This window comes from Coptis chinensis, chromosome 6 (assembly GCF_015680905.1).
Source record: "Coptis chinensis isolate HL-2020 chromosome 6, ASM1568090v1, whole genome shotgun sequence".
In the NCBI taxonomy this organism is placed as follows: domain Eukaryota; kingdom Viridiplantae; phylum Streptophyta; class Magnoliopsida; order Ranunculales; family Ranunculaceae; genus Coptis; species Coptis chinensis.
The window spans coordinates 79452731-79473011 of record NC_141461.1 but is presented as its reverse complement, the minus strand read 5'-3'; the positions used below and the strand labels follow the sequence as shown (position 1 = coordinate 79473011).

General features: G+C 37.4%; 4 protein-coding genes across 4 annotated transcripts; 1 reads left to right on the top strand and 3 right to left on the bottom strand.

The window, feature by feature from the left end:
- Positions 1-2941: 2941 nt before the first annotated feature.
- On the bottom strand, positions 2942-4896 carry LOC147494693 (polygalacturonase-like). Its single transcript, XM_086565775.1, has 4 exons — positions 4391-4896; positions 3791-4080; positions 3470-3698; positions 2942-3381 (listed from the first exon to the last, which is right to left on the bottom strand). The coding sequence occupies exons 1-4, from the start codon at positions 4823-4825 to the stop codon at positions 3163-3165; spliced, it is 1173 nt and encodes a 390-aa protein (XP_086421901.1). The 5' UTR covers positions 4826-4896; the 3' UTR covers positions 2942-3162.
- Positions 4897-7087: 2191 nt separating this feature from the next.
- On the bottom strand, positions 7088-7696 carry LOC147494692 (uncharacterized). Its single transcript, XM_086568213.1, has 2 exons — positions 7688-7696; positions 7088-7597 (listed from the first exon to the last, which is right to left on the bottom strand). The coding sequence occupies exons 1-2, from the start codon at positions 7694-7696 to the stop codon at positions 7088-7090; spliced, it is 519 nt and encodes a 172-aa protein (XP_086424339.1).
- Positions 7697-8142: 446 nt separating this feature from the next.
- Positions 8143-11008, bottom strand: LOC147494691 (uncharacterized). Its single transcript, XM_086568212.1, has 4 exons — positions 10487-11008; positions 9484-10374; positions 8926-9123; positions 8143-8391 (listed from the first exon to the last, which is right to left on the bottom strand). Exons 1-4 carry the CDS (start codon positions 11006-11008, stop codon positions 8143-8145), a joined length of 1860 nt encoding a protein of 619 aa, XP_086424338.1.
- Positions 11009-12817: 1809 nt separating this feature from the next.
- LOC147494690 (protein FAR1-RELATED SEQUENCE 6-like) lies at positions 12818-15934 on the top strand. The gene is made up of 3 exons (XM_086569194.1): positions 12818-12951; positions 13160-15250; positions 15427-15934. Exons 2-3 carry the CDS (start codon positions 13162-13164, stop codon positions 15447-15449), a joined length of 2112 nt encoding a protein of 703 aa, XP_086425320.1. The 5' UTR covers positions 12818-12951; positions 13160-13161; the 3' UTR covers positions 15450-15934.
- Positions 15935-20281: the final 4347 nt, after the last annotated feature.

The window sequence follows — 20281 nt, the reverse complement described above, 5'->3', positions numbered from 1 at the left end:
TAAATACACAACTTGACATACTCATTTGAGGAATTGAAAGAAGTAATGTTCGAGTTATATTCACTAATACTCAACAGTTATTTGGTGATGAACTGATGATAGAACTGGAAGAAAAACTCCTTGAGTACTCAGCCGATTAGCTGATGAGCCGAGTAATTGTGTTCACTATTTCAACTATTTCAATGTTAAACATTGAACTCAATATTTCGCCGATTCAACCAACCCTCGATTTTGTAAAGTTCTATACTTTAATCCTATTTTTTTTTGTTGATTGACTATTTTAATTGTTTATTGATTGATTAGGTTCTTAATTGGCTTCATTATGTTGGTATTTCAAAGTTAAATATATTTAATAATTATTTGTAAAAAAATAGTGTTATGAAAAATCGTCCGATTAATCCTGATTAATCTTCGACCGATTACACCTACTTGCTACTCGCGCTTCAAACGAGTAGCGATTTAACTGCACAAATAATGCCTAAAATGAAGGAAACTAACCAACTGACAGACTATAGACATTAGACCTATGATTCTAGATTATGCACACATAACAGAAACAAACACCCAATCCCAACAACTAACTAATGCTTAAACCAAAATGAAATCTTAAACCAAACAATCCCCAATCAAACTCATAGTTTCTAAAAGAAATCTACTGAAATAGTAAGTTTAACTAATTGCCACAAAACAAAACAAAAAACAAACTGATTCATGAAGAATTTGGGTTAAAAAGAGATAAAGAGAGAGAGAGAGAGAGAGAGAGAGAGTACCTTTTGCGAGCAGACGGTGGGTTGATATGGCAATAACACTTGATGATTGGAATTAAGGATTTGAGAATGTAAGAACACTAAACGAAACTAGCGATAAAGTGGAAATTTTCATGTTTTTTCTTTCTTTCTTCGTTAACCTGCTTTGGGCAACTTGTTCACTAATTGTTCCAATTTTACCCTCGCACAACATGTGGCTAAGAAGGCTGCGCACCACATCTATAGTGCGGCATGCGTACTCTAGAAGCCCTATTTTTTTTTTTTTTTTGTCAATAAAGCAATGTCTTACATTTTTGCCATTGAGAACATTAGTATCAGGGCACAACCCTAAAGTTTTGGGGGGACAAGTCAAACTCCCCCAATATGATAGCTTTGAGGAGAATGTGGTTTAGAGGAGTGGAAATGATGTTTGAATGCAAAAATATACTAATAGTGTAATAATTTTCTGAAAGACGGGGCCCTAATTTTGTATCAAACTTTGGGGGCCTCAACTAGTCGCCTATGCGAGGGCCGCCCCTAAGTAGCATTTGTAACGCCTTCCCACAAAATCATATATATTGAATTTGAATGGAATCACTTTTCAAGACTTGATCTACAATAAAGATGTCAAATACCTCCCATTATATTGCAGAAAGATGGCACAATTCATCCTCCTTGTGCTGAAGGATGGGAAAAACCTTACCAAACAATGGGTTTAATCTCCCTGGTACTTAAATGGTTGCACAAAAACCCCCTGTAAGCAAACAAATACATAAAACCTCCCTATTATTTAAAACATAACATCAAAGCCAAAATAGACCAAAATACCCCTGTAAAAACCAGGCTAACGTCATTAATCTTTACTTATAATTTCGGTTTAAGGACAAACTGGGTTGACGTCATCCTATGTAAATTTGTATTTACATATGACAATATAAAATTACACAGTCTTCTTAACCTATTTAAATTTAAATTTTCATATGAAATTTTTTTTCATAGAAAAGTTCAAATTTATATTCTGTCTAGTGTCGTCAGAAAATTTTCAATCCCAAAAGTTACTATGTAAATTTAAGTTTTCATAGCTCCAATGACTATATAAATATAATTTTACATATATATGACTATGTAAAAATACATTTACATATATTAAATGGGGTGTCGGGAAAATTTTCAATCCCAAAAGTTACTATGTAAATTTAAGTTTTTATAGCTCCAATGACTACGCAAATATAGTTTTACATATATATATGACTATGTAAAAATACATTTACATATAGTCAGAAAATTTTCAATCCCAAAAGGGTAAAAAAGAAAATAAGATAAAATGGGAAATAAAAATAGACTAGATTTTATCTCTTTTTTGGAAAACAGATAGATTATTTAATGAGACCTAAATAATAGGGAGATTATGTGATATGGGTCGATGGGAGGGAGTTTATACTCAACCGAGTTAGAACCAAGGGACTGAGCCTCATTTGTTGAAAACCTTACCCCACACGAATAAAATGCTTTGAAGAGTTGGTTTGCAAAGAGCAGGGCAGCTCGACCCAACTTGAGGCCTAAGGCGGAAGCTCAAAATTATTAACTGAAATAAAGAAGAAAGGCCTATTTGTTAGGAATATACTACCTGTAAGCCAAATATTTAGGAATAATTCATACGATTATGTTCACTTGAGGGACCTATCTTTGGTAATTTCTTTGGGTTCATAATATAAGTAAATTGAGGCCTATTTTTAAAAACGTTTTTAGAGATTTTGTAAAATTATAGGAAATTATGAGGCCTTCCTTAAAGTGAGGCCTTAGGCGGTTGCTTTTTTTTTTGCCTTAAGGATGAGCCGACGCTGACGAATATATAGAATGCATGTTGCATTGCTCGACTCAATCAGATAGATATACCAAGTGATCTGATTAATTCTTCTTGTATTCTTTTCTATCCTTATAACTCGATTTGGTTGGTAATAGTGCTTCAATATTTTTTTAATAAGATTGTCAACAAAAATTTGCTTGATCCTAAGGCGGGTATAACAGTAATGAGGGAGAGAGTGGAAGTCTCTCTGGTGGGAGAGACTAGAGAGAGAGTTTAGTCTAGTATGGGTTTCTTGATCAAAGTGGGTACAATTATTTTAAATAGTGAGTTTAAATGTTTAATAATAAAATGGGTCTACTGCGGAATAGCGGCGCGAGGGGGAGGCTCATATCACCAACCAAATGTACTTTATCTACTTCCAAAATGGTATTTATACGATTACACCTTTATATATATATCCTACAATCACAAACAACCTGCTGGCTCAACAGCACCGTGAATAAACCCATCTGCATTTTTAGGGGGGGCTCATATTATCACCAACCAAACGTACTTTATCTACTTCCAAAATGGTATTTATTCGATTACACCTTTATATATATCCTACCATCACAAACAACCTGCTGGCTCAACAGCACCGTGAATAGACCCATCTGCATTTTTACATGATGAGCCTGCTGGTTGATTTCGGTAAGTAAGCTTTACGTCCTCTAATGTGATCCCTTGGCATGGATTCTTTGTGCTGCAATCTAATTTTACAGCAACGGGTGATGCTGAAGTCCCATGTATATCTTGGTAAGTAATTTGGCTGATCTTTACGCCTGACGCCTACGCAAATACAAAGAACATTTTTATTTATACCATGAAAATAAAACGGACGATACATGATTTCACATTTATCCTTGAGACACCTTACCTGATTGGGGCAACCTCGACTCCCAGGGCAGTAGTTTTGATCAATCAAGATGGGGTTTTGGACATTTTGCATAACAGCATGTTGGAACAGAACCCCATTGACAAACCCGTTGCTTGGTCTTCCCCAAGCCTTTATTCTAAGCCCATTTTGAGTACCCGTGAAAACAACGCTTTTAACTGTCACATCTTGCACACCTGGTTCATCAAGATCCTTTGCCAGACTCCCAATGCTGAAAAACAAAAGATATGTTTATTAGTACATGATTACGAAAATAATGATCAAGTGGAATTAGATACAAGTAATTACAATAGAGTATGTCACCTAATGCCATGTCCCGGTCCACATGCAATGCCTTCGATCCACAGCTTGCTGGTGCCAGGACCGATAGAAATGCAATCGTCTCCGGTCTTGATGCCAGAGCTCATGATCGTGACACCTTTCGACATTTGTACGTGTATGCCATCCGTGTTAGGACTGTCGCCTGAGGCAGTGATCATTACTCCTATTATGTTCACATTTTCACAGCCGTTGATGCCAATGTGCATCATTTGGCTGTTGAGGGACTTTAGCCCTTTAATCGCTATATCTTTTGAATCTGTGAAAGAGAGTGACTGCATAAAATTAAACCTCACTGTTAGTTTAACTAATTTAACTTATCAATCTTAGTTGAAAATAACAAGTATAGCTGTTAGGAAAGTTATTTAGTGATAGGCAGTTGCAGTTTTCAATTATATTAAGCAATCATATCAGCCATGTTTCGTTTAACAAAATTTCCTTAAATTTAGGATCTATGGTGCTAATGAAATATTTAAGAATACCGGAAAGGATCAAAGGACCAACTTATTATGTACGACGAGTATCAAAAATTCAAAACATAAAGGACCAACTTTTGAACAACATATGCAAGTCTAATTGACCTACCTTGGCGCCTTGTGGACATTTCTTGTTGGAATGCTTACAAGCCCATAAAGCAATTCCTTGACCATCAAGTGTGCCACCAATTATGGAAACTCCGGTGACTCCCTCGAATGACAACCAGGACTCAGAATTCCCAATGACATTGTAGTCCGTTGGAGCAATAAGAGTTCCGTCTATGCGGATTGTAATGACACTGTTTTTGCATTGTCCTTTGAACACCACATTTGTGAGCAAATACATTCCTGTTGGCACATAGATTGTAGCAGGACTAGTCGAACCACAAGCACCTGCCCATGCATTAAGGAAGAATTTGGTTGAGTCGGTTCTGCCATCAGGTTTGGCACCTAGCGTGATCACATTAAAAACTGAACTAGCTGCTAATGCATCAACACTGATGAAGAGAATTGAGAGAATGATACTCAGTTTGGTGTTCAACATATTGAATGAGATTGCAAGACTGAAGGCTGAAGAGTGAGAAAGAGAATGTGGTTAGTTTTAAAACTGACTTGAGTGATGGATGTGAGAAGTTAGAACGGTTGGAGCTACTATTTATAGCATTTCATATATTCAGTTGGGATGGTTGGAATTCTAAGCTAATCACGCCGCAATCACAAGCAGTGCTTTTTCATAATTTAAGCGCACTACTCACAAAAATCAGCCTTCGCTTCTCTTGTGTTGTGTGTATGAGTGTGTTTTTTTCCTCCATACCTTCTATTAATTACATGTGACTCCGCTAGTAAACTAGTACGAAATTTTTATTCTACATCCATAATTTTAGTATTTGGTCGATGTCATCCATTATCTAACCCAATCTCCTCCGTCAATATTGGAAATCTAATCCTTCCTTGGTCATTCTAATGTAGATCGTCTGAAGTCATTATTGCTATTAAAAAAACGGGGATCGAATGGAATTGGCGACATTAAATCCAATTAAATTTGATCAGACAACTCTTATTCTGACGTAGTCCAGAGTCCAGACATGATCAAATTCAATTAAATTTTGGATGGAAATCTAATTATTTTAAAAGCTAAGCAAAAACACAGGATAATGTAGTCATTCTTGATGCGCTACATTAACGGTATTTCGGTTTAGTTAGTTCAAAAGTATTGATGCATTGAGTCTAATAATGCTAACTGTTAACTTCGTTTGTAAGGAGAAAAGATCTTCATTTCTAAGCGGTGACAAATTTGGTTTTAATCTATTGTAGATACACGTACGTCCAAGATACTTCACTGCCTGGAGAATGTACTTGGTAGTTGGAAGGGAGCTCAACCGAAAGTCAAACATGACTTCCCTATCAAAAGTGCGCCGCAAACTCTTGAAGGAACCGACCTAGCTGCTGAATTCACTGCCTTGATCTTGCTTGAGTCGAAAATTTTCAGTTCGAGCATTGACATAATTATGGAAAGATCTAAACGGTATATGAAGTCGTTGTTAATTTGTTATTTAATTCCTAATGAACTAGCTAGAGGGTTACAATTAGATTTTCCTTTGTGCAATGGTCAAACTTGCGCATCAATCACAGGAGGATAAAAGGGCAAAGAGAAGGAGAGAAAGTCCAAATTAAAGGAGCTATCCTTTAGATAGGTTTCGATTTCATGTACCTTTTTCTCTTCATAAGGTCACGTTTTCAACCATTAAAAGTGTTCCATGAGTCCATGCCACAACAAATTAAACAGACTAAAAAGCCCATAAGAAGATTATTACATAAAAATTTCGTTGCAACGTCAAATGCGTACGCTTCCATATTCTCCTAATAACAAAGTGGTTTTAACAAAAACATGCACAACCATTTTGAAACTAAGTTTCAGCGTGAGAAATAGTGTCCGCCGGTGAACTTAAAAAGCATAAAGATGGAGCAGGTGGGAAGAGCGTTGTTTGCAAGGGTAGAATTCTTTACAAGTATGAGAGGAAATGTTGTTACCATGAAAAGTATGTAGGGTATCTAATTTCTCATTCTTTTTTTTTTAAGAAAATTAAGTAGTTGGGATTATTGTTGGGGATTATACCAATACCAATCGATTCTCCTACTACACAGATAACTCGTATATGGAAACAATTCAACTCCGGACAAAATCTAAATATCAACTACAGCCTATACTAACATGTCCAACTTGCTAAACAACTATCAACAACAAATAATAATGCAAAGCAGTAAAGGCAAACCACAATACAAAATTTACCGTGGTTCGGCCAATGATGCCTACTTCCACAAGAGTCAGTTCTTTATAAAGTGGGAAGGAAGATTGCAATCTCTCCTTTCAGTCTCTGACCTTACTAGATCACTTTTATCTCTTTACAGGGTTGTATCTCTGTAAAGGTTATCTCTCAATCTTGATAGCTTTCAAGATTGGTTTCTCTCTCTTTGTTTTTGTCTGGTTCTTAGTCTTAGGTTTTCCAAAACCTTGATTTTGTTTTTATATCAAAAAACCAAATTTTGTGATTCTTGAATGAGGAGGCCCACGAAAATCGGATGACCACGAGCCAGAGCGCTTACTTTCGGGCAGAGTCTTCTAAAACACTGTAATGCTTCCACGGCAAGAGCGCAGGTCGCGCCCAAAACACTGGAATGATTTCCGCGACGAAGCGAAAGTGCGCCTCCTCCGGCCAGTGCGCCTCGACATATTCACGCAGAATCAGCTCCGTTTCTCTCCTCATGTGAGGGATAACTCCAACAATTATAGCCTCCCCTGCTTCCATTAATATAAAGATCTATAGTACACTTTCCCTTCCCTATCTTCCCTTACAAGTTTAGAAAGAGTTTCAGTAAGAGGGGGGGAAAACAACATTACACAAGGAACTGTATCCATACCAGTACTATACATAGAAGCTAAGTGGTCTGCAACCATATTTGATTCTCGGAATATGTGCTTAAACTCTATCACCTCAAACAATGGAATAAGACTCAAGATTGCTATAAGAATATTCAAGCAATACCAAGGTGGTTGTTCCGAACCTTTTATAGCTTGTATTGCTCTCATTGAATCTGACTCCACATCTACTCTTGAGTACTGCAACAAGATGCAAGCATTCATTCCTTCTTTAATGGCCAGTAACTCTTGGTATATAACTGAAGTATTCAAGTTAAACCCAACAAAAGCCATAACAACTTCACCAAGCTCATTTCGTATAGCACCACCAATACCAGCTTGACCCTTTCCAATAGATCCATCCGTATTGAGTTTAATTTTTCCATCTATTGGTTTGTGCTAGATGCACTGAATTGGGGACATAACCTTGAAGTTAGCATGCAACCTCAATCTATCAAGCAAAACTCTGTTCTCGATCGAGTCCGGTACCTGTTCCATATTGGCTTGAATGTAAAACCTTGTATCAGCAATGATCCTTTGAACTAGAACTTGAGCTAATTGTCAAGTGTTTTGAAACAAAATCTTCTGTTGTTTCTTTCATGCCATATGAAACTGACTAAAGCACATATAAAAGCCCTTATAATCTCATCTTTTGTCTTGTTAGCCAAACAAATTCTGAAGATACTTGACCATTCACGATTAGCATTCCTAGTATCTGTGTTTATATCCAAGAAATTTTTTATACCCTCCAATACCTCTTTAGAAAAAAGGCATTCAAAAAACAAATGCTTCGAATTTTCATGTTGCAGAAACAACATTAAGAGTGCTCCAGGACCTTCTTCTGTATCAGCCTATCTTGTGTTTGTAAGCTATTAGAGAATAGCTGCCATGTACAAAACGAGTGCCGAGGATGTACCAGTTTTCCCCATACAAGACTAGCCCATCTAACATGTGGTGCCTCTGTTCTCAGAGCTTGGTATGCTGAACTTGTGGTAAAATTTCCAAGCTGTGATGGTGTCCAGATGATGGTGTCCTTGATCTTCTAGATTGCCATGGATCTCAGTGTTAAGAATCCGATGTTTCAAATCTTCATCATGCAGTAAATGCACAAGGTGGTTCCACTCGCCATCAATAATAAGAACATCTACTGTAGCTTCCAGCCCAATGATAGTAGCCCAATCAAACTTAGCTTGCTGATTATGATATAGAGGGATGTTACTATACCATAGATCGTGCCAGACCTTAGTTTTCTTCCCATTTGCCAGTCTTTGTCTGATGGACCTTCCTACAAGTACTCTTATCTTTAAAACATTTCTCCAAACCCATGAACAATCTCGAGGGATATTCATAGACCAGAAGTGTTTATTTTTTATATGTTGGGAATACACCCATCTGACTCATAGACTATCATCCTTAGTGGTCACTTTAAATACTAAACCACAATATGCAGCCTTGCTCCACTTGTGTATATCCGTAATATTCAGCCCACCTTGCTCCTTAGTTAAGCACATAGTGCTCCAGCTTGTTTGATGCATCTTGTTAGAGAGTTCAGGCCCACTCCACAAAAAGTTAGAACAAATACTGACAGTGTGATCTAGTATAGCTTTAGAGAGCATGAAAGATTTAGACCAGTACACATGGAACGAAGAGAGAACTGAAATTATCAAATGAAGTCGACCTGCATGAGGGAGGAATTTCGCCTTCCAGCTAGTGATTCTTTCAGTAACCTTCTCCACTAAAGGAAGACAGTCCTTAATGCCCAATCTGGATTCTACTAAAGGAACTCCCAAGTAAGTAACTGGAGGAGACACCAACTGAATTTGCATAGTACTTGCCATAGCTTTTGCATCATCATCACTCATGCCTCCTACAATGATAGTAGTCTTTGTTGTATTGATCATGAGGCCTATTGCAGCAGTAAAAATCTACAATTTCTGGTTTATAGAGTTAATAGACTCAAAATCACCCTTTGAGAATATCAACAAATCATCAGCAAAACACAGGTGTGTGAGTTGAATCTTCTTGCATTTGGGATGAGATTTGATAGTCTTAGAATTGATACCATCATGTAAAAGTCTGCTTAGAACCTCCATAACCATTACAAAGAGATAAGGGGAGAGAGGATCACCTTGTCTGAGCCCCCTCTTCCCTTGAAAGAACCCTTCCAAAGAACCATTCAGCAAGATGGAATAATGTAGAGTAGTTATGCATATCGAAATCCAGTCAATCATCCTTTGAGGGATATTAAATCTCTTTAATATATGAAAAATAGCCTCCCAACTCACTGTATCATACACCTTCCTTATATCTACCTTAATAGAGCATCTTGGAGAGATGTGAGCTCTACCATAGCTTCTTAGCACTTCATGAGATAAGAGAAGGTTGTCTTGAATATTGTGCCCAGGTATAAAAACAGTTTGGTTGGGTGCAACTAATTCTTCAATGACACTCTTAAGCCTGTTAGTAATTATCTTAGTGATGCATCTATAGATAATAGTACAACAGTCGATAGGTCTATATTCCTCCACTCTAGTTGGATTACTAATTTTCAGAATAAGACACAAGGTAGTAGCATTTACCCCTCTAAGAAGTTGACCAGAAGAAAAGACATTAAGAATAGCATTAGTAAATGTCTCACCTACTGTTTCCCAGCAAGTTTTAAAGAAAAAGGCATTAAAGCCATCTGGGCCTGGTGATTTGTCATCATCCATGGAAAAGAGAGCTTGCTTTACTTCGAGAGGAGTAACATCCACTGCAAGAGAATCAGCAACACCAGATGATAGAGAAGTAGAGATGTTTAATTCACTGAAGAACTCATGCCCCACTGTGATAGCTGAAGAAGTGGCAATAACATTTTTGAAATAGCTAACCACTTCATTTGTCACTAACTGCTGTGTATCCAATTTGACTCCTTCATTCGAGACCAAAGACCATATAGCATGTTTATTCTTCTTTTCTTTTATGCAATTGAAGAAATATGTTGTACCCTGATCACCATCCACAAACCAGTCATTAGAATTTTTCTGCTTTAATTCCATGAACTCTGCTTTGGCCAACTCACCATACTTCTTCCTTTCAGTCCTTTCTTTTAGAATAAGAGTTATATCCAAAGGATGCAGCTCGGCTGTGGTCTGAGATTCCATGTGGTAGAAATTCAGCTTCTGAAGAACCAAATTCTGCAAGCCATTTATCATTAACAACACACCTATCTATTTTAGACATGATTCTGTTCCTGCCATCAGAGTTGTTAGACCAGGTGTAAAAGAAACCAGTAAACTTGAGATCCACAAGACCAATAACTTGTAAACAATGAACAAACGGAATTGTTTCCCTTGGATGAACAAGATGGCCACCAACTCTTTCATGAGCATTTGTAACATTATTAAAGTCACCAAAAACACACCAAGGAATATGACTAAATTGTAAACAAGTCAAGTCCCTCCATAGCTCAAGCCTAGCACTACCATCATTTCTAGCATAAACAGTAGTGAGCGTATATGTCAAAGCCGAAGACAAAATAGTTACCTGGGAATGTATAAACTGGTCACTTTCACTAATCTTAGTGATAGATACAACGGAAGGATCCCAGCAGAGCCACACTCTCTCTCTTGGATCTTTGCTGTAGTTATCAATACATATCCACCCAGGACAACACTTCTTTTGAATATATACAACTTTCTCAATGAAAACTTTAGCTTCTACCAACCCCAAAATACAAATATTCTTCTGAATCCTCACCTTATTCACCTCCTCTGCCTTGTAAGGATCGTTAATGCCCCTTACATTCCACACACAGTTTGGTGCACTCATTGAGAATGATGATATTTCTTCCTCCTCCCAGACCCCTTAGGTCTTTTAGTCTGTCCTTCTGGTGGTTGCGATTGCAACTGATTGGAGGTAGGAGGTGTAGGAGCTGCAGACAGTAAGTGAGCCTTAACATTGCTGACTTTAGAGATAGGAGTAATCTCCAATAAATGATCATCAAAGTATTCTGTCTCCTTGTCTAAAACAAGTTCCCTTCACCATCTTCCAGAGAAAGAGCATGAAACGAATTTTTCCGCGTCTCGATGCCTTGTCCTTCCTGTCTATTTGATATGTCACGTATAATAATACTTGTGACTATGTTCTCAACAACAACAGGGGTCTCCTGCTCATCACTGTGTTCTTGTTGATGTGCTCTAGGCACAGCCCCTTCAACATTAGACCCACGATCTACTAGTGTTGTAGTTGGTATTACCTCGGCTACTATCACATTGTTCTCTATAATCTGCTCTTGAACATGTGCTTCAGTCAGAACCACTGCATTAGCATGTTCTTGTTCGGCTGGGATATGTGTATGAGGCACTCTCACTTCCTCATTATGAACCTCAACCTGTGTAATAAGAATCTCAGCTAAATTGCTAGTTTCCCCAGTTTCTGTTACCCGCCTACTTGCAAGGTGATCTTTGCGTACCCAAGTCTGAGTTTGGGCTTCTGCAACCTTATTCTTCTTTTTGTAAGTTTTCTTTGTAGTCTTAGGCTCTTGCGGCATGGTAACAGGGCAATTAGATTCATAGTGTCCAAAGATACTACACGTAGGGTATTCTACCTTGACATCAGTAAAAATGCCTTCACCCAGCTTAACGGGTATAGTTGTAGGCGAGTCTACAGCAACCACAATACATACCCTAGCAAAAGAAATCCTTTCTTTCTTAGCCGTGAGTTTGTCTAAGCACAAGGGTTTCCCCAAATAGCTAGCAACATATCCCAAACCTTTCCTAGACCACAATTGTTTAGGTAAATCTAAGTGTGCCCAGATAGGAATGGCGGTGAATTTTTGGCGCTGAATATCAATATCAACCGATCATTTCCTTAACACAAAGATTTTACCTGCAATAAAGTAAGGCCCTGCTTCTAGAACCTTGGATCTGTCTTCATCTTCAGAGAATTTGAAGAAGAACAATTCCTTATCCGCAATTATTTCATATGCTGCTTTAGTCTTCCAAAGTCTACTCAAGGTTGCTTTCACATACTGAAAAGGCAATCTTTTTTCAACAAAATATCCCACTAGATAATCACTCCAATCTGATACCCCTTGTTGAATCACATCAGGGGGGATTTCTAGTACACCATCCACTAGTTCAAGATTGGTATCATAAGAAGTATCATTACTACCAAACAGATCTCTCCATGTTCGATGAGGTGGAACAGAAGGCCCTAAAGATGTGGTAACAGTTTGTTGAGCTTGATCTGTAGAAGAGATGATCACCTCACCATCCGTTTGCGAGTTCGACTCCATCTCGGTGAGCAAACTTACCTGAATAGGCAAGTTATCTTCAGAGAATAGAGTTCCCTCCAAAATAACCTTTAAATGGTTAAAAACCAAGTAAAAGTCGATATTACCCTTATCCTAAATTCACTCTCTAATTTAGTTTGTTTTACGTTAACTTGAAATAAACCTGTACCATCAACATAGCCACTTTACACTCCAACACAGGCAAACAAGAAACAACACCCCCAATAGAGGCAGGGTGTGTTCTTTATAAAATTTTAAATTTTATTTTAGATAAAATTAAAAATAAAAAAATGGAGTAGGGTCTTTCCTACTCTATCAACCTTTTAAAGTCCACCCTTCAATTCAAAGCCCATAGACAACTTTTTGAAATACTTTTAGCCCAGATTAAGCCCATACTTTAATCATTTTACAATAATTCTACAGCAAAATCTCCCCCTCCTCTCTTTGGCAGTTTTAAGCTCTGATCAACCGTATGCAGGTATTAAACCTCTTTCTCCTTCAAGCCATCGTCTCTTTCTTGCATTTATATTTAAGGGGCATACTTAATAATGTTATATTGTTATAGGTACAATTACATGTAAGTTTTAATGCTATATGCTAATAGACAATGCCTTCAAATCTTAGACAGACCCAAGAATTATTCTACACATGTAGTTTTTAATCCATTTCATTTAACTATCTTGCAGAAATGGAAAAAGAATTATGTGATAATGAGTTCACTACTAGTATGGAAAATGAGGAGGATGATGTAACTGAAATAAAAGAGTGTATGGAAAATGGAGAAGTGTTAAAAGATCCAGAAGTAGGAATGGAGTTCGGTACGTTAGATGAGTATATGGAGTATTTCAGTAATTATGGTTATCAGAAGGGGTTTCCAGTGAAAATAAGGTCTACAGAAAGGGGAGCAAATGGTGTGGTTAAATTTGTGATTCTTGCATGTGCTCGGTCGGGAACTTCAAGAATTCAGTCAAAGAATTTGTTTAAATTGAAATCTGTTAGCAAAACTGGATGTAAGGTTAAGATTAGAGCTGCTATATGCGCAGATGGGAAGTTGCGGGTGACTACTTTAACACTTGATCATAATCATGGTTTGATTCCGGGAAGTTCCAGATTTTATAAGAAGAATCGGAGTTTGAGAAATTTGAAATTGAAATTTGATCTCAAGGATGAGGCAAGTATCGGGGAGAATGAAAGTTTCAATTCATTTCCAGTTGAAGCTGGTGGGCATGAGAATGTGCCATTATCAGAAAATGACTGTTTTACTATTCCCAGTGTTACAAGGTGGTTGAGACTTGGTGATGGGGATGCCATGGCACTTCAGAACTACTTGAAAAAAATGCAAGTTAATAATGCTAATTTTTTCTATTTGATGGATTTGGATGAAGATGATGGGAAGTTAAGAAATGTCTTTTGGGCTGATGGAAGGAGTAGGGCGGCTTACGAGGAGTTTGGGGATGTCGTTACCTTTGACACAACATACTTGACCAACAAGTATAATTTGCCTCTTGCCCTGTTTGTGGGAGTTAATCATCACGGTCAGTCAACACTCTTCGGATGTGGATTGATATTGAGTGAAGATGTTGGTTCATTTACTTGGCTTTTTAAGTCTTGGCTTGCAAGTATGAATGGGCGTGCTCCCACTGCAATAATCACTGACCAAGACGAAGCAATGAAGAAAGCTATTGAAATTGTCTTTCCCTATACACGTCGGAGGTGGTGCTTATGGCATATTATGAAGAAGTTGCCCGAGAAATTAGGTGGTTGCAATCAATATGATCCTATCAAGGATGCAATGGAAAATGCAGTTTATGACTCTTTGACTTGTGAGGAATTTGAAGGGAAGTGGAATAGTATCATACACAATTTTAGCCTTCAAAAGAATAACTGGTTAAGCAGGTTGTACAAGGAAAGGAACTTTTGGGTTCCGGCATTTATGAAAGGTACTTTTTGGGCGGGAATGTCTTCACCTCAAAGAAGTGAAAAACTGATTGCTTTTTTTGATGGTTTTGTGTATCCAAATACGAGTATAAAACAGTTCGTTGAACAATATGAAAATGCATTACGAAGTAAGGTCCAAAAAGAGAATGAAGAGGACTTCAATTCTTTTGATCGTTGGATTCCATGCATTACCTTTTATCCGTTGGAGAAACAATTTCAAGATGCTTACACCACAGAAATATTCAAGGGGTTTCAAAATGAAATAAAAGGGAAGATTTATTGTGCCATTTCTTCCATTAAAGAGGAATGTGGCTGTCAGGTGTACAATGTTACAGAAGATATGTTTGGAGGGACAACTCGTCGAGCCACTTTTAGTGTTTGTTTCAAAGAGGGGTTTTGTGACATTAGGTGCAACTGTCTATTGTTTGAGTTCAGGGGAATCTTATGTAAGCATGCGCTTACAGTCTTACTTCAAAAACAAGTCCATACACTACCAGAGAAATTCTTTCTTCGAAGGTGGAGGAAAGATGTGAAGAGGCATCATAAAAAGATTAAAATCATCTATGCTGATTGGACTGTAAACCCTGAAAATGAACGCTTTGATAAAATGTGCAAGGCCTTTTATGAAGTAGCAGATTTGGCAGCTGTAGATGAAGATAAGATAAATGTGGTTATTTGTTGGACTAAGCGGCTGCTTAATGAAATAAACCTAAATGATGGAACTCGTGAAAGTGATAATTGTACTCCTAAAGTTGGCACCTATGTCCATAGTGGTAATAGTGGTCCTTCAGCAAAAGAAAGCGTCAGTGTTGGTCGTCCTTTGGCTGTCCATCATAAAGGTGAGTTGATGCTTTTGACATTGCTCATCCAAATACCAAAATCAGCATGATCTCAGCTTTCTGCTAGAAAATATACTTTATAGTCTAAAGATATTGTTTGCATATTGTCCACATGGTTTTTTTTTTCTATGACTTCACTACTCTCCAATAATGCAAGTAACATTTTCAATTTGCAGGTACAAAATGTCGCAGGAATTAGTTTGCAGGGGCCAAGCGTCAGAGACTTCGCCCCTGGCCCTTTTTTGGAAGGACCAAATGTTATAGGCTTCCTCCATGGCACCAATGCTCAGGAACAAAATGTCGGAAGAAACTTCCACCTGAGCACCAATTTTCGGGAACAAAAAGTTAGAGACTTACGTCTTGGGGCCTATTGCGGTGGAATGATCACTAACCATTTTGCAGAGGTAATGGACGTGATTCCAAAATATAAGCAATAGGATGTCACGCAACATGTGTTTTGTCAGTTTGCTTCAGTGCTTGTAATTTTTGTCGAATATTATTTTAGTACTATCCAAAATTCTGGAGGGCAACTTTGTAGTGCAATTTATTGTGATGTAAAAGTTGTGATTGGAACAGTTTTTGTTATTTTTCCTCAATACTGGGATGGTGCAGTCCAAATTCTGGGGAAAACTTTGTCAAAAATATTCCAAAACATATGGTAATTATGAACCTGTGTTCAAAGTTGTTTGTGCTGTCTCTTAACGTTTTGGGATATTTGAAATACATTATATATTTTGATTTGTGTGTGTGTGTGTCACAAAATATATTTTCTAATACTTAGTTTATTGCGTTGCTAACACCAATTTAATTACTAGTGTTTATAATAACTCCTGGACATTGCATAATCAAACATAAACTTTGGAGTTTGGACCTGATACCAATGGAATTTGTAATTTCAGTGCAGCCAAAAAACCAAATACAAGAGTTACATTAGCATTATGTTTCACTCATTCACTGCACTCTGCACTCTGCAGCACGAAAATTAACACAGAAAAAAAGAGTAAATGAGTATCACTGTGAGTCTGTGACTAAGCAAGACTTTGATCCACTATAATTGTTAATTTGTTGCAGACCGTAGAAAGAATATATTGCATTGCTCAGAACTTAGTGAAACTAAAAGAACTCGCCACACTGCTAAATTTTCAATAAATAAGAGCTACATTAACAGAGGAGGCATGGCCGCTGCACAGATTTATTTGATATAGATTACGACCTGATGTACAACCATTTATATTCATATCACAGAAATGAATATATAACTCATCCCTCCGTCAATGATAAAATACATCATTACAAACTCATTTTACAACTATTCTAAGATGAAAGAAAAAATCAGGGTATTTGGCCTAAGAGTCAAGCATAGGTCGCACAGGTTGAAATGTATGCATACAGGATGAAATTGGTGGAAATCCTTGAGCTTAATTGAGCTCATACGGTGTCTTAACTACCTGAGGTTCCTGATATGTGCATCCCCTACGACATAAACAATCACCTGATCAAAGGATACAAGAAAAGGCCTCACATAGTCACTTGCACCAAACCATATTGCAAGGACGCCAAGTAGATAAACTCAGAAACTGGACTAGAACAACCGTACTTGAAGGACATGCACTTGATAATGCATTACCAAAATAGTAACCTTTGGTCAGACAAGGCCAGTATGGCTGATCTCATAGAATAAACTCTATCTCCTATTTCTGAACGGGTCCCTAATGGTGCAAGCCATTCAAGTACATATTGGTAGAGGGAGGCCAATTGGATTTGTCAGCTGCCAGTACAGTGTGGATTGTATGAATGAAGGAAGTAATGTAAGGTGGAGTAAACTGAGAAGGTTTTTAAGGTGGAGTAAACTGAGAAGGTTTTTCATGGTTCTAAGATCCATCAGGTCAATGACATCACTAATAAGAGTGGCATTGAGATCCAGCTGAGGCGGTAGTAGTTCCACAATCTCAAAAAGAGTGGAAGGTTTACGAAGTGCTAAAAACCAAGGATGAGTCCTATAAGGAGCTAAATGCTAATAATCACTACCAATGAATATCTGACACTTGTCATCTCATACTCAGCGACCTGTAGTATTCAGAACATACACCTCAGCTCGAACTCACTAGCTCGCTAAGCATCAGCTCCCTGTGTGTGACCTAGTTACTCGAGCTCACTAAACTTATTATAAGAATCAGATTGCTAGCTACGACGTGTGATATAATACAGATCGATCACACCAGCTCGCTAACTTAGCTAATGCCATCAGCAGAAGAATGCGAATAGATGTTAACCAATACAGCTGCGCTGGTAATTATAACAGCAACCCAAACATCTCAGAAGACACACAGATTCCAATTACAATGTCCCAACAAACTATATGGAACGCCCCAAGAGCCACAATTAGACCATGAAGAGTCGTCATCTTGAAACTATGAAGGAAAAGTGAACTACGTCATGCCTACTTAGCCGTATTGGGTTCTGAATTTATTAGATTACTTGTCATTTTAATTGAATTCGAATCAACGTTATTGGACTCCTGACTGAGTGACCCTATCACTGGGTGACCATTTAGAGTGATGGTTTCAAACACATTGTCGCAGTAAGGGTCACAGTTATAGATGGAGAATGTAAACTAGTGCTTGTTTTATATTGGTCGCGTAAGTGAGGTTCAAGACCTTTAGGTTTGGAAGTGCTGCGGTTAATTCATAAGTTGTGTCCAAATGCAGTTCATCTGAGACTTCTAATTTGGTAAACTTAGGACAGAACTGACCAATCTGTTCTAGTGTGTCAATGGAGATGAGATGGTTCTCTACGTCCATCCCTTCAAGTTCTCTTAGTTTGCATACCGCCCGTGCAAAACATCTTTGCCTTCTGCTTTTTTGCATGCGAGATGAGATGGTTCTCTACATCTATCCTCAATCCCTTCAAGTTCTCTAAGTTTGCGCACCGCCTCTTTGAACTTCTCTGCCTTTTCAGCATCCTGTTGTGTATTGATAAATTCCTTAGAAGTTTTACAACCATCTCTCAGTCAGAAGTATCTTAATTGAGGATAACTATCTGCAAGGTGAAATAGAAAATTAACTGAGTCGGTAGTACAAGGAAATTTGACGGAACTCAGATACCCTCCATTCCGAGCAACAACGGTGTCAATGACTCTTTTCTTGACCTCCAAGTCTTTGTAACCGCACAAGAAACCAAAATAGACCTCACTATATTCCCATAAACTATGTTCTTTAGATGCCATGTACCAGGAAATGCAGCGCAAAGACGCTACTGGAAGATCCTCCATACACAATTTCTCAAAGATCAAAACCAATACATCTATATTGGCATATCGCCCCATGCCGGATATCTCTTCTGTTCTTTCCCAGTCTTGTTTGGATTTTTGGCAAACTACTCACAACACTTTTAGAAGCTAATTTAATTACTCGAGTCTACGGTAGAAATTTGGCTTCTACATCACAGTGTCAGCTTGCGCCAGATTGGGCTGGGTCGTATTTTATATTGACTTGTAGTTTTTCCTATGGACACTGTTTGATGGGCATGTAACGGAAAACTCCCTTGAACACTAATTTCAAGACCAAAAAAAAATATTGTCATTGGTGCTTCAGCATAATATGATTAATCAGAATTTGCTCTGGCGTCGCGATTTGGTTGTTTTGATGTAGAAGCCATTATATTGAAACATAAATGAATACGGCTCCCATTTTAAATGACTTGAAAATCGGCGAAGACGAAAGCCCTTTAAATATGCCCATATGGCATTTATTCTCAGCAATTGACTGTACAATGTGTGCCACCAGATTAGAGATTATGTATATATCAGATTCGATCATATAGTTAAAGAATTAAGTATTTACAACACATGGCTCGGCTGTTGGTTAACCTTCCACACTAGGTCCAGTGTGTTATATTTATCAAGTGTGTCCATCCAGGCATGGACGACTGGGCGAATTTGAAAGTTCATCACTGAAGATATCCCCCAATCACATCCTCTCTACCATACTGGCTCCATGCTACATTACTCCAGCTCAAGGCTCTAAAAAAATTACCTAATATAAACCTAAAAACAATAGGAAGAACCTATTAATTACAAGAGGAAGAACCTTTTTACACATTTGATTTCACCTTCTAACTTGTTGGACTAGTACAGGCTGAATCAAGCAAAACTTTTTTTTGATTGGCATCAAGCAAAACTTCTCCCACTGCAGACCTTACATCTAGCCTCAGCACTCGTACGTCATCTAACTTCGACTCGAAAAACAAATACGGACATAGAGGCTTCATAGTGCGTCATCTAATAGTTATTACATTTTGTCTTTTTCTTATTTACACTTAAAAACGAGCTATTGTTAAATACCCGTTATATCCTTGATTTAAGGGTAATTTTGGTATTAGGTTAAATACCAACGAAACTAGAATGGAAGTCAAACAGTGCAGGAGAAATCGTGATGTTTACAAATATGAGTGATTTAATATAAACTGATGACAAATGTGGGGGGTTTAGACAAATTAACCCATAACTCATTCGCACCAAAATCTATTTATATCTTAATAATATTAAAACTCCCACACAAATATTTTTCGAACTCTATTAAAATTCCATGTCACCAACTTAAATTGGGAAGTCACTGAAGAAATGACGAATCATAGCTTTGAGAGGGAAAAAAAAAACAAAAAGCAAAAATACAAAACAAAACAAACAAACTTAAACTACTGAGAAGTCACTAAAATATAAAGTGTAAAAAAAAAAAAAAAAAAAAAAAAAATAATAATAATAATAATAATAATAATAATAATAATAATAATAATATTCAAACAAATTTATAGTGAACAAGATTTGGCATAATATTTGCATGTTTATTGATATGTTGAGATTTTTTTTTATAAATACAGAGGTTAACATATTGATAATTTTGTGGGTATCGATGTGGATTCAGTGTCGTTAGTGGCATAGTTGGTGTTTGAGTTTGAGAATTGGATGGAACCAAACACTTTTAATATATATGGTAAAAGTGGGTTTGGTTTCCTCTAATATAATATCTCAAC